Source organism: Dunckerocampus dactyliophorus, chromosome 3, assembly GCF_027744805.1.
Source record: "Dunckerocampus dactyliophorus isolate RoL2022-P2 chromosome 3, RoL_Ddac_1.1, whole genome shotgun sequence".
In the NCBI taxonomy this organism is placed as follows: Eukaryota; Metazoa; Chordata; class Actinopteri; order Syngnathiformes; family Syngnathidae; genus Dunckerocampus; species Dunckerocampus dactyliophorus.
Genome location: NC_072821.1, coordinates 18,873,639 through 18,888,405, shown reverse-complemented (window position 1 = coordinate 18,888,405; position 14,767 = coordinate 18,873,639). Strand labels below are relative to the sequence as shown.

At 38.8% G+C, this 14,767-nt stretch overlaps 2 protein-coding genes across 8 annotated transcripts in view; one reads left to right on the top strand and one right to left on the bottom strand.

The window, feature by feature from the left end:
- LOC129178085 (protein diaphanous homolog 3-like) overlaps positions 1 to 2,227 on the bottom strand; it is a 163,374-nt gene extending 161,147 nt beyond the window's left edge. For 5 of the 6 annotated variants that reach the window (XM_054769847.1, XM_054769851.1, XM_054769849.1 and 2 more), the window contains exons 1-2: positions 2,054 to 2,227; positions 1,542 to 1,686 (exon numbers count right to left, since the gene is read on the bottom strand). In XM_054769847.1, the coding sequence (XP_054625822.1) occupies positions 1,542 to 1,667 (126 nt within the window). In that variant the 5' untranslated portion in view covers positions 1,668 to 1,686; positions 2,054 to 2,227. Of the gene's footprint in view, positions 1 to 1,541; positions 2,005 to 2,053 lie in introns of those variants that run through there. The other variant, XM_054769848.1, reaches the window with a different exon arrangement.
- Positions 2,228 to 4,770: 2,543 nt separating this feature from the next.
- Positions 4,771 to 14,767, top strand: part of tdrd3 (tudor domain containing 3) — a 30,064-nt gene continuing 20,067 nt past the window's right edge. The window contains exons 1-5 of one of the 2 annotated variants that reach the window (XM_054771242.1): positions 4,901 to 4,965; positions 8,981 to 9,065; positions 10,055 to 10,160; positions 11,578 to 11,643; positions 12,626 to 12,783. In XM_054771242.1, the coding sequence (XP_054627217.1) occupies positions 12,659 to 12,783 (125 nt within the window). In that variant the 5' untranslated portion in view covers positions 4,901 to 4,965; positions 8,981 to 9,065; positions 10,055 to 10,160; positions 11,578 to 11,643; positions 12,626 to 12,658. Of the gene's footprint in view, positions 4,966 to 8,980; positions 9,066 to 10,054; positions 10,161 to 11,577; positions 11,644 to 12,625; positions 12,784 to 14,767 lie in introns of both variants that reach the window. The other variant, XM_054771241.1, reaches the window with a different exon arrangement.

Genomic DNA, 14,767 nt, shown 5'->3' with positions numbered 1-14,767 from the left:
AAAGCTCACACCGGTATCCATCCATTCATGATTAATTTACACCTGCTTTTGAAGCCTAAATTAAGTGGCCGAAATTAAGTAACTGCAACGTAATTTTAATTTGTGATAGCTTCTCAGGAAAAGGGTTGGCACTAATATTTAAATAACTTTGAAGCCTTTGCCACACTGAAGCCAAGTCACTCAATCAGCAATTCAGTAGAACCTTGGTTAGCAGCATTAATCCGTTCCAGAAGGTCTGACTCGAACCTAAACGAACGCTAACCGAATACATTTTTCCCACAGGAAATAATGTAAATCCAATTAATCCCTTCCAGACATCCAAAAATGTTTACACAAAACGTGTTTATATAGTTTTACAATTATAGTTTTACGTGCAGAACACAATTCAATATACATACAGTATAAATGATAAATGAAATGAACATCCTTTTACCTTTATTGAAGACGTGATTCTTGACGTGATTGTTCCCAAAGACACAATGTGGCAGCGAGATCAACACGGACACCGCCTTCATGTTTAGCCATGAGTTATTCCTTGAATTCAATAATGTTTCTCACCTCAATAACCCAAAATGGAGCCAAAGAAAGTTGGAAGTGCCAGAATTTTGACAAAGAAGGTGAGAAACACTGTTGAACTCAAGAAAAATACTCATGGCAAAACACAGAGGTGGTGTCCGTGTGGAGCTCTGCCTCACAGTCGTCTGTGTCAACAATCAAGTCTTCAATCAACGAAAAAGTGACGCTCAAGATTCATTTAGCCCTTTCATTCGTCATCTATATGCATTTCAAATTGTTTTCTGCATGTAAAACTATAATAGTGAAACTTTCAGAAAGTGTTTTGTGGTAACATTTGTGGATGTATGTAAGGGATTAATTGAATTGATATTATTTCTTAGGGGAAAAACTGATTCAGTTAGCATACATTGTTTGCGTTGAACCTTCTGGAATGGATTAATGACGCTAACCGAGGTTCCACTGTGCAATAAAAACCTTAGAACAAACTGGTGACCTCTCCAATTCAAAAGGTCAGGCATGAGCAGAACTGGAAGCATTCTAGGAAGTGCATGGATTACTGCAAATGCTAAACTCTGTGCTAATTTTAAGCTTTTGATTTCCTCCAAGCAAAACAATCTAAAAAGCATGCCAAGAGGGCTACGGACAAAACAACACTACAAGCAGGTGAGACCTGTATGAAATTGTATTTCCTATAGCAAAAAGGACCCTTTGCACCAAGTACCTGCACTGGGAATGAAAAGCCACCACTGGTCTTCATCACCACAAATTAATATTAATCTAATTGTGTTGTCCTCTTAATCATTACTGTAAAGAGACAAAATGATTTGCAGTCATGCTGCTGGTCAAAATATGGCTACACTGCAACAGGAATAGGACACACACATAGAACACTGCGTTCAAGCATTTATGTTGCCATGTTTGTACACCTGTCCAAATCCTAAAATTGAACTGTAATAGTGTGGGTACGAGAGCAACACAAATCGGACAATACGTAATAATTCTGTCATGTCATTTTAAAAACTTACAAATTTGGCCTTTCGTTCTCCTTCTTCGGGGCAATGCGTCCCAAGATGGGAGGAGGATGCCTTCTTCTTATGAGATTTGCCGTCTCGTCCCGAGGTGGCTTCAACCCGCTGTCTGGAAGTGTCCATGTTGTTGTCCTGTGGATAGCTACACGACGTGACAGCCACTTAGTGATGACCTCGTAGTAAATGTACAGTTAAAACACACCCTTGTCAAATTCATCAAGCGTTATTCTTTACAACGTCGCCTTTGCTTCACCCAAATACAGCGATCGAATATATACATATTACTCCGTAACAGATCGGTTCGGTAACCAGAAAGTAATATAGAAGTATAAGTAATACTATTAGTAATTAGTATTAGTATTAGTCTTATTATGTCAACTTCTCCTATACACAAAAATGTCAGTTCAACTGTCAGCTAGCAGGTCTGATAGACACTCATTCAATGGTGGCTTTACATAGCGCTAATCCAATTTGTGGACTGTCACGTAATACATTAAGTTTCCACTAACCTGGGGAAGGCGTTCGAGATGCTGTCTTCAGCGAAGGACAATTTCTGAGCAGTAATTAGGTCAAAAGTATTATTACAATTACTCTACGATCATTTGCTAAAACACGAGCGATGCAACCGAAGCAGTATTTTTTGACAGACCCGCGCAATGAGGGTATAAAATTCGACCATTTGAGTCGACCAATAGCGTGCTTTGAACAAGGGCGGTGGGACGATCAACGGAAGCCACCCCTCCTAGTTCCGGTTAAACTTGCATTTGATTGGGTGAGTAATCCTGACAATCAGCAAACATTAGACTAAACTGCTTGTTTTGGTAACTTGTATGTACCGGAGGTAATTTTAGACTAATCTACGGCATCTTCATTAAGAAGTCTAGCGTAAAAGCGGATGTGCTGATCCGCATTCACTTCCGTATTAAGCCTTGCGCGGGCTCGGCCGCCATGATGGTGAGCAGAACCCACAAACGTTGCATTGCAAACGTGTCCTCGGTACAGATACCAATTGCTCTAATAGACGGTGCAAAAAACCAGATTTGTAATTTTTCTAATTCCCCAAAAACAAAGACAGTTATGTGTCATAAAAATGTTGTAGATTTATAACACTGGTTGTCGTGAATAAACAGGACATTGGACAAGGCTTAATGTGTATATTGAGTGGGACTCCCACACAATATAGCTTTAAGTTAATTTGTTTCTCTGTGTGATTAGTTGAATTAATAAATCATCATCAATAAGATGATGATTTATATTAGCCTGTCAAATGTATTATCAATGCCATTACTGAAATAAATGTTCTATTGTGTAAATACTTCCAGTTAAATATCCATATAATATAAGTACTTTTAAATCAAATTTCTGTTGTTCCATACGGAACCTGAAAAAAATAGCCTTTTCTTTTTTTAAATCAACTTACTGGAATGGTAATAATACCCACACATGCAGGTTATGTTCTTATATTGTTATCGTTTAATTATATACAGACCTGATCAAAATATTAAGACCAGTTGAAAAATTGCTACAATTTGCATTTTGCACATTTGGATCTTTATGGGATTTTAAGTAGAGCTACAATATGCAAAAGCAAGAAGGGGGAGTGAGACAAAAAACATTTGGAACTTGTAATTTAAACCAAATTTTTAAAAAATGAAATAGGTTGTTTATCATCTGATCAAAGGTTTAAGACCACAGGCTATAAAAGTGAAAATCTGCTCAAAATTTTCATTTTCTGTCAGGCATTCACACTGTCATGCCCTCCTGATAGCTAAAGCTAAGAAGCTTTCTCTTTTTGAACGTGGTCGGATTGTCGAGCTGCATAAGCAAGGCCTCTCGCAGCGTACCATTGCTGCCAAGGTTGGGCACATTAAGACAGTCATTCTAAATGTTTTGAAAGATTCTGAGAGTTATGGAACAAAAAAGTCAAGTGATAGACCCAAAAAAATCACACCTGCACAGCCAATAGGATCCGATTGGCTGTCCATCAAGACACAGGGCGATCTTCAACCCAAATTAAGGCCCTTACTGGTGCCGACTGCAGCGCAATAACCATCAGACGGCATCTACGGGAAAAGGTTTTAAAAAGCAAAAAACGAATTCAAAGACCTTGTCTCCTTCAACGCCACAAAACTGCCATGCACTTTAGACTTCGCCAGAGAGCATCAAACATGGGACATTGAAAGGTGGGAAAAAGTTTTATTCTCTGATGAGAAAAAATCTAACCTTGACGGTCCAGATGGCTTCCAACGTTACTGGCATGACAAGGTGATCCCACCTGAGATGTTTTCTACCCGGCACAGTGGAGGGGTCCATCATGATCTGGGGTGCTTTTTCATTCAGTGGAACACTGGAGCTTCAGGTGGTGCAGGGTCGTCAAACTCTAGACTCCTTGGTCTTTATCATATTAGGTGCGTGTTTAGTAGAGGTCGAATTTACATTAAAAACTTTCGTATTCATTGTTACCTATTTAAATAACCTGTAACTATTTACAGATTATCACGATAACATATCGGCCTTTAGCACACATATTTAGGAGAAAAAATAATTATTGGACGTATTGATACTGCCTATTTTTTGTACAAAGTTTTGCAAACTGTAAAATTCCAATGTAAAAACACTTCTGTGATGGTTCACTTACAAATGATGTACTGTGTGACCTCAAGGTAATCTCGGGGTCTGTGTCAGTGAGAATATCCATGATATTTAACTCCATCTTTTTAAAGGCGACTGAATGAGTATATGCGTGTTGGTGTGTTTGTATTATTTTTTTAGTGTTAATGTTTGTTCGCTTGATTTGTTTTGAAGGCAGCCGCCTGCCAGTGGTACGACATAACCAGACTGCCATCTGGTGGTTGATATTATAATTGTACTTTATACTGTGTTTATTTTTCCATGGAATTTGTAGGGCTCAGCTACTTTCTTGTAAAAATACATTTTGATTGCAGTAGATTTCGTTTATCAAAATTGTGATTGTTTCTGTGTGGTTGTACACAAAACGACAAAACAACAACAACAGCAATTATATATATATTGATATGATATTTATATGATATATATATTATATTTAATTTTAGCACCTTCTCTTTGGGGCGATAAAGATGTTCAAATGCCATTACTAGGGCAAGTCTAGTAAAATTATAGCCTCTAAAATAATCCTAGTTCTGACGTAGGCAAACGTTTGTAAATTATAGCTGGTCACTGTTTTGGTCTCTTTCGCATGCCATACTGTTCCGCAACCGTGACGTCAGTGACGTCACAGACATACGACGTTAGCGGGTATTATCGTGTTAGCCCAATAATATGTTTGGAAGAAACTAGTACAATTTGTTGTTCTCTTCTTAAGACATATTTGTATCGGAACATTCACTTCTACTTGGACGAAAATGTCCACTTTGGTGGAGTCCCTGGCCAACGAGGGCTGGTAAGTGGCATGATTGCTAACATTGCTTCATAAATAACTATGGTGTCGAATTGTTTTTGGCGAAAACTTGAAATTTCAGAACCTATGCGTGTGGAAAAGCACAAAAGTCGTTACTTACTCTACGTAAAAATATGAATAATGGGCATGTTAAATCTTAAGACAAAGAGAGCGCCACATAGTTATAGTGAGCTACAAACACATAGCAAGACAATACTAGAAGGCTAACAAATGTACCTCCCTCAAAACTAAAGAGGTAATGTAAAGGACGCAATCGTACTCGAGGTGTGCTGTGTTCGGTTGAGTAGTAGTGTTTCAGGTTTGCTCATGGTCGTCATTTTAACCATCTGCCAAGTCCTGTATTATTTATTTTAATAACAACGATGCTAACAATCACAACCTGTCTCTACGCTTGTTTTTGTAATTATAATAGCTTACGAATAGAACATTTTGGTGTTGTTAACGGGCCTCGTTACTGTTCATTGGAATATAAACGATATACAAATAAGCAAAGCCTCATTAGGGAGTTAATTGATCATTCCTTATTAGCATTGACGAGTATTGTATTTTATTCGTGCCAAATGGGATTTGTTGTTAAAATACAGCTCAATGTGTCAAACACAATGCATATAGTTAGGTTAACCTTATGCTGTTTTTTAGAGTGTATTTCGGAGACAAACACATTGACTGTATCATTTTTATATATATACAGTTCCTGATAAAAGTCTTGTCACCTATCCAAACTGTAGGAACAAACAACCAATAACTTCACTTTCAGTTGCTCATTTGGATTCAGAAATGTCCTATATGAAAGGCAAAAGCAACTAGATTATGCTTGTTACAGCAAAATAAAGTATTGTGTCATTCACTGGGTTTTATCATTTGACTGGGACAAAAAGGTCAGATGCAAAAGTCTTGTCACGTACCAAAGTAATGTATGGCATTTTCCTTTGAAAGTGCAAACATGCTACAAAAACATCAGAACATAAATTTAGGGTGCCTTGGTAAGAAGAATGAATATTGTGGATGACTTCCATGAGCATGGGGGACTCCATCCATACGTCTCAGCAATGACTCCAATAACTAATTAATACAAATAATCTGGAATGGCAAAGAAAGCAGTCTTGCACAATTCCCAGACTTCATCAAAATGATTTCGTTTCATCTTCCAAGCCTCCTCCTCCGTCTAACCCCAAACATGCTCAATAATGTTCATGGTTGGTGTCTGGGCCGGGCAATCCTGGAGCATCTTGACCTTTTTCACTATCAGGAACTTTGATGTGGAGGCTGAAGTATGAGAGGGAGCGCCATCCTGCTGGAGAATTTGCCCTCGCTTGAGATTTGGAAGTTAATATATTTTTTGATACTTCAGCTGATGGTTGATGTTACCGTCCACTCTGCTCACCCCCATACTGGATGTAACCGCAAGTCATTATATTCCTCCACCAAACTTGACTGTTTACTGTGTGAATCTTGGGTTCATGCGGGTTCCAACAGGTCTTTTGCAGCATTTGTGGCGATTGGGATACAGCTTAATGTTGGGCTGCAACTAACGATTATTTTAATAACCGACTAATGGGTTGATTATTTTTTCAATAAATCGCTAACTAAACACATTTTTAATTTCCAACTCTTATTCACAAATAGAAATGTTGAACTGACAGAGCAAATAAGTTACAAACACCAGGTAGACGCTGTCAAAATGTTAAATAATACAAAATCTAAATGTTTGTCAAATAGCTTCAGTAAAACAAATGTACAAAAAAATACAATGACTGATTTCTTTGCCATTCCAGATGATTTTATCAATTATTTGAGTCATTGCTGAGACGTATGGATAGAGTCCTCCAAACTCATGGAAGCCATACACATTATTAATTCTTACCAGGGCATTCTGACTTTATGTTGTGATGTTTTTGCAGCATGCTTGTGTTTTCAAAGGAAAATACAATTTCTCCCGTACATTATTCTAGTATGCGACAAGACTTTTGCACTATCTGACCTTTTTGTCCCAATCAGATGGTAATAACCAATGAATGATACAAGACTTTATTTTTATTTTTTATTTTTCAGTAAGAATAATCTAGAGGCTTTGGCCTTTCATTTAAGCTATTTCTGATTTTATATGAGCATCTAAAGTGAAGTTGTTATTGAAGGTTCCTGCTACCTGAATAAGCGACAAGACTTTGTCAGGCACTGTATGTGAGCGATACAATCTGGGAGGTGTTATCACTAACTGCAAATTATTATTACTTTTTTATTTATTTTTTTTTTTTTTTTTTACCAGTGAAAGATATTTAAGATTAAGATTTTGGCAACGGTATCCACATAGTTTATTTCGAACATGCATTAAAAGCTACATCAAAGGACTTTGCATGTTTACTGTTACACAATTAAACATGCCAGAAAAGGAGCAGGAAGAAGTAGAATTCACTTAATCCTACCCCGTGTTCAGCAATTTCAAATACTGTAGTTTGTTCACCTCCTTCGTTCAGCAAGTGCCAGTGTAGCAACAAAAGAATAACTATGTGTAGTAATAAGGTTAATAGAGTTTGTAGGTAGGTTATATAATAATATACGGTATATAAAGGAGTGAGTTGACAGAACATGTTTGGTAATATGTAAGTGCAGGATATGTGATAAATACTGCCTTAATTGAATAATGCTAATGTCTTAAGTAATGTAAGTAATACAGAATTTGTAGTTTAGCGTTCTTCTTAGGGCTGGGTTGACAACAGCTTGTCACAGTCCAAGCCTATTGATGCCAGCATGTGTAATCACTCTCGTTTCAATCGCATTCGATCAACTTTTCTACCATCTTTGTTGAAACATTTTGCCTGGCTCTCATTTCTTCTTTCACTCTGGCAACAGCTAGCTGGCTAGAGTTATCCGTCTAGCCTCTGGTCCACGGACTCCAAATGTGACTGTTTATTTACCACGTTGACATTTTGTCTTTAAAACAAACAAGCAATGCGGTTCAGTCAGAGCTTGTTTTTTTTCCCACAAGGAAGCTACAAGTGGCTGTCAGGTTCATGTGGTATGTGCTAACTTACCTTTAAAAAAAATCACAACAACCTTGCTTTCTGCTCCTGCTCTGATTTTGATTATCTCACCAAGGAATATTTGCTTCAATTCTTAGTATTTTTATAACTCTTCAATTCAGACACATGCCTTTATTTAATGAAAAATGAGCACAAGATAGCATAAAGACAATGAGCACACTGTATAAGTGGAGATGTGCTTTGTAAATTAAGTACAATGTAAATATATCCAGTCAAATAAGAAACAAATAGCTGTCCTTTCTAAAGTAGCTTTAATAGTGCTGGAAGTTGGATCCGCCTGCGCTATCATAAACCTGCACACTCAGTTTATGCTCTTCTATACAATCCTTTTTAAGCAGGACAGATTTCTATAAGAAAGATATTAACATTTTTATTTTAAGGCGGGCCGATATGTGTCAAAAGAGGGCAGTATTGGAGTTAGTAGTATTTATTAGTAATACAGAAAATGTGAATGTTTACGTTGCAAGGCGATTTCGGTGTGGGCCCCTAAATTTTATGCTTGCATTCCTCTAAAATTTTAAGTTAGGTGCCACTGTGCTCCTAACTCCTAGTAAAAAAAAAAAAAAAAAAAAGTTAGTCTGGAGCCCTGTTATCCCACTGGAAATTATTAGTTAAATGCTTTCCACAACAGTAAGCTGCTTTTTATCAGGAGGATTTTTTTTGTTTTTGTAAAGAGAATACTCTTTGAAAAAGAGTATTGTACATTATTGGGTAGGAGGTTATTAGGTTAGCTTTGTTTATGATTTTAGTTGTTTGAAAATGTACCAGATCACTGAATTTTCATTATTTTAGGAATGAAGTGTTTGTTTTTTTACTTAAGTTTTACTTTCACCGTAGTGATCGATAATTGATAGATGACTGTATAATGTTATTGTAGGCTTTTTTTTGGCTAATTTGATGTTCTCTCTCTGCTTTTTAATTTTTTAATATTTGCTTTTTTTATTTTATTTATACAGGTACCTCAGTGATGAAGGCATTGCCGAGTTGAAAGGATCTGCTGAGAAAATTACACATCATGAGGTTATTCGAATTGCACTCGATGTGAGTTCAGTATTAGAAATATTTTCACCCATAAAATCAATTTAATTTGGTGAAGATGATATGCCATCCATCCATCCATTTTCTTCCGCTTTTGCGGGTCTGTCTCGCGGGGGCAGCAGTCGCAGTAGGGAAGTCCCGACTTCCCAGTCCCCGGCCGCCTCTTCCAAGGCATTCCCAGGCCAGCTGTGAGATATAATCCCTCCAGCATGTCCTAGTTATGCCCCGGGGTCTTCTCCCGGCTGGGCATGCCCGGAACACCTCACCAGGGAGGCATCCAGACTAGATGCACGAGCCACCTCAACTGGCTCCTCTCGATGTGAAGGAGCAGCGGCTCTACTCTGAGCCCCTCCCGGATGACCGAGCTCCTCATCTTTTAGGGTGAGTCTAGCCACCCTATGGAGGAAACTCATTTCAGCCGTTGTATCCACAATCTCAGTTTTTTGGTCACGATCCAAAGCTCATGACCATAGGTGAGGGTGGGAACATAGATCAACCGGTAAATTGAGAGCTTTGCCTTCCGGCTCAACTCTCTCTTCACCACGACGGTCCGGTACAGCGACCGCATTATTGCAGATGGTGCGCCGATCCGCGTGTCGACCTCACGCTCCAACCTTCTCCCACTCGTGAACAAGACCCCGAGATACTTGAACTCCTCCACCAGGACCTCATTCCCAACCCGGAGGGTGCAGTCCACCCTTTTTCAACTGAGAACCATGGCCTCAGATTTGGAGGTGCTGAGTCTCATCCCAGAAGCTTCACACTCAGCAATCTCCCCCCACAGGACACTGCGAGGGACACGGTCAAATGCCTCTCCCAAGTCCACAAAGCACATTTTGACCTTTTGGGCAAACTCCCATGTACCCTCCAGTATTCTTGCAAGGGTGTAGAGCTGGTCCAGTGTTCCGCGATCAGGACGAAACCGACATTGTACCTCCTGTGGCCGAGGTTCAACTAACGGTTGTACCCTTCTTTCTAACACCCTGGAATAGACTTTCCCAGGGAGGCTGAGGCGTGTGATCCCCCTATAGTGGGAAGACACCCTCCGGTCACCCTTCTTGAAAAGGGGGACCACCATGCCGGTCTGCCAATCCCGAGGTACTATTCCTGACTTCCACGCAATGTTGAAGAGACGTGTCATGATGATAAGCAAAAGACCTGATCACAATTGTTTTAGCGTTCTTTGTGTGTAATTTCCCTGGCCTTTTCAATGAAAGGGTTGTATTCTTCAGGCAAGGTTAAGGATAAAACCCTATACCTGGTTGTTTTGCCTTGTTAAGTCATTCCCTTTATTCTAACTGCAACATTAAACACAATAACACAAGGTATAAAGTCATAGAGGCAAAAAAATAAAAATACTTTGTGAAAAAAAATTGTGTACTGCCTCAATATTGGTTAGGATGAACATTACTTCCTGTTCCCAACAGAGCGTACTAAAATTGTAAAATTAGTCCTCGGTTCTATAACTGATGAATACAAAAGACCTTTTTATTAGAATACATGGTGTAAGTTCTTTGTCGCAATAATGTAGAGGCATGTCCTAATTTAATTTTGTAAAAGCCTGAAAGGAAAACTTCACTTTCTTTGAATTTTGCCCATCATCCACTGTGTATGTGAGACATGAACACACGTGTCTTTCTCTTTTCTGTGCATTCTAAAGATATATAAAGAGGCAGCTCAATACACGTAATTGGACACACCTATTTCGCCTAGAAAGCCCGATATTAAAACACCTCCAAAAACATCCATGTTGTAACCATGTAGCAACAGGCACATTCATGCTAACATTTAATACTTATGGTATTTTGCCGTACTTTGGTCGTTTTAAGCATTACCGGAACTTCCTTCCTGGGCACATGGATTTCACATAGCAACATAGAAACGAACGCTACACCTAGCATTAACTTTTCCAAACTCAAAAACAAAAACACAGCAGCAGTGGCCACAGCTCCAATATGTAGCATTACCTTAGTTAGTGGCCTGACGTATTGTGAGCACGGCACTGACGCACTATGAGCAAGTGTGTGGTGAAGCTAGTTGCTAGCCGGTGTGGTGTGGCGGGGTGTCACTCTGCCAGTAAAGTAGTTCCTTGGCGTAACAATGTTAATAACAATAACAATACCAATGTCGTTGTAGCTTAATATGCAGGTAACATTATGTAAATGCATCATTGTTGGTGGTTTTTGTAGGGTTTTTTTTCAGAAGGCTTTATAGGCGGAAGGGTTGCATCCCATTAAGTGCATTCTTAGCTCTGTCTTTTTAACTGTTTTTATAAGTTTAGAACGCACAGAAAAGAGACACGTGTGTTCAAGTCTCACATAAAGATTGTGGATGACGAGCAAAATTCCAAAAAAAGCGCAATTTTCCTTTAATGATGTCAGCATGAAGCAGATAAATTATCTTTTAAGTTACAGTACAATGATGGTAAAACATTCAGGAAATGCTACCTCATTTTTAATTATGGCTGGTGTCATTGTTCTCTGTTATTTTCACTTAAGCAACATTTGTTTTGCAGACTGATCTCAGACCAATTGGAAGGAAAATTCTTCCTCCCGATATTAATAGTGGACGAGTTGAGAAGGTGAGTTGCACAGCAATTCTTACAGCCACATTTCAATACTTTTTGCTGACATTTTAAAGTAAAACATTACTGACATCACAGTTTTAAAAATAACGTTCAAAATATAAACATCTCTGATGCATTTTATCCATCCATCCATTTTCTATCGCAATGCAAGTAGCCGGAGCCACTGCCAGCCGTCCTTCCGATATTTTCCGAGCCAGACACTAGAACTTTGTCATTGGATAATGCGGGAGCCCACCCATGTCATTGAGAGGTCAAGAAGTAAACGTACCTTTTTCATCAAATAGTCAAGCTAGCTAAATCTGCAGAGCCAACTCTTTTAACAAAGAAGGTAGGGAATGGAAAGAAAGATAAAGAGTATGGTGCAAAACCATGCAGCACCAGAAGTCGCATTAATGGTAAGACTTACTATATTCTAAAATTGTTGGTCTTGCTTAAAAATGCACACATTTAGTTGTATTCAATCTTTTAAAAATATGATATGGCTCTCAAAGAAGTACATTTTAAAGTTGGAGGCTTTCATGGCTCTCTTAGCCAAAAAGGTTCCCGACTCCTAGGTTATAGGTTTAAGGTTAAGGTCATTGTTGTGTACAGCCATGAGTTTAACTGAAATGCAGTTTTTCTACATGTCACCAGATGGTGCTAAAACACTTCCAAACTAAACAGGCATCCCAGTTTTTTCATAAGACGAGAATGCAAATATGGATTGAAAATGTGATTCGTTTTTCTACCACTTTTCTCTCCTCTTTTTTTGCATTAATTAATTTGCATGAATTGCATTAACACAATGTTTGTTTGTTTTGATAATGGTTTATTTATTTTGCATTTGGTGAGTAAATGGACGATGGAGTGATAAGTGAAATTTTGTTTTCACAAAGAGTGTGAATGTAGGAAAAATATTACACTTATTATTTAAAACACATTTCCGTTAATGTTTCTGAAATTGTATTGTTTCTCTCACGTCTGTCCATATGACCAGCTGGAAGGTCCATGTGTTCTCCAGCTGCAGAAGATGAGGAACATCTCAGTGCCAAAAGACAGTGAGTCCCAAGGAGGGCCACGAATGTTGCGCTTGCAAATGACAGATGGCCATACCACCTGTGCTGGATTGGAGTTTAAACAACTGACCAAAATCAGGTGCTTGAGTCACAGCTTGTTGCATTTTGAAATATGCTATATTCTATTGCACATCAGTTTGTCCAGAATAACATGTTATCTTTGTCATGAAAAAGAACAAAAGCCCATTTTATATTTGTCTGCCACACGTGCTTCATGTCAATGAGCTAGTTTATTGTATATTTATGGGAAAATGTGCTGTTCTGCTCACAGTTCTTCCTCGTCAACACTTTCACCCCGCCACATGCTTCAAACTTTTTCTTTATCTGCAGTTCCCACATGGTGGCTGCTGATCTAGCAATTTCCAGCCTTAATTGTATTTCTGGCCAAGCAACTGTGGCCTTAGTGACTGCTGTCATGGTGACGGCAATTGGTGTACAGGTGGCGTGGCCGGAGTGTGGGCCTTAACTTCCTGATGGGAAGAGACACAAGAGAAGAACAGATCCCTTCTTTATGAGTCCCAATTCTGCCACCACCAGCACTGGTTAATATTTCTTATGTAGGGTTTCCGCTACATGTAATTGATTGTGGCGGTGCGCCACTACAAAATAAAAGCCGCCACACCTTAAAAATGATTTTTTTTTTTTTTTAAACTTGCAAACAATTTTAAGTAATATATTGTATGCATGGACATATATGCTACATAGATACTTATATAGCTTATTATTCACGCACATATTGACCACAGTTAGTTTGAAAACGATTTAAAATATCATAAAAATGGTTCACTGCGCTTTACTTTGATAAGCATGCACCGGAATCGCCTGTCTGTCATCCTGGCACTTGCGCATGTGTGACCAGATACGTGACACGTATTGTGTTGACTTTCACTTTGTTTCTTATTATCAGGAGAATGAACAATAGCCCGTAAAACGTGTAGTCAATTGACAACAGCTTGTCACATGCTAAGCCTATCTATGACAGCGGGGGTGATCGCTCACATTTCAGTCTCATTCGACTTTCTGGCATTTTTGTTTACACATATTGCCTGGCTGGCAGCATCTTGCTAGCTCGGAGCTACAAGTGGCTATTACGTTCATGGGATACATTGATCATTATCACAACTTACTTTTTTCAAGTTTCACTTAACAATCTTGCTCTACTGTTATAATTATAATACTTATGGCGTGTCTTGGAAACACTAGTTGTGTGTCTTAAATTGTTCAACAGAAACACGTAGTGTGTACAGCTTTAAGATAGTGACACTATCACAGGGGTCTCCAACAGGTAGCTCGTATGCTAGCAGTATCTCACCAGCTGATCGTTTTGCAATGTTCTCCATTCATGTTCTGCTGGTTGTTGAAAAATATGAAATTAATAAGTTAAATAAATAAGTCATAAAAACTTTTTGTCATTAAACAAAAAATTGCAAACACGACAGCAGCCGCAGTCCGCCCTGCCATGCAGCCCACCACCACAGCTTAAAAAGATCCTAGGGGAAACCCTGTTATGGAAGTACAACATCTGCAGTAATGTTTGAGAGCATAAATCAGATGCAGTGAATGGTGGGTTGGATTACGGAGTGTAACTGAGCTCCCAAATATTAGTTACCAGTGAACAGTAAGTAACATTATTGGTCAGCATGTATGGAATGGAAGTATTATTTTATTGGATAGAGAATAGAGAGTGCTTCTCTTTTGCTTAGGCTTCTATCATGCAAACAGCAGCATTGCCAGTGGTTTGGAGTGAAATCCCTAATTGTTGCTTTAGCATCAAGTATCAGTAGTTGAAAATCTCTGTAAGTCCCTCCCTAATGAGTGAGGCAGAGGCCTCATCAGGCCTGATGAGATAGAGGGGATTTTAATTGACCACAAGGAAGGGTGAGCTGGGGTTATTTATAGTCTCTCCTACCCTACCGTGCGTCCACTTGCCCTGCTCCATGCCATCTACAGTATAAAGTGATATTTGAAAGGCAAGAAGGCCATTGGGCCCTGGTAAATGTTGTAGATACTGGAAAGCTTGATTGTTTGTATTATGTAGCACAGTTAAGACATTTTCCCAGGTC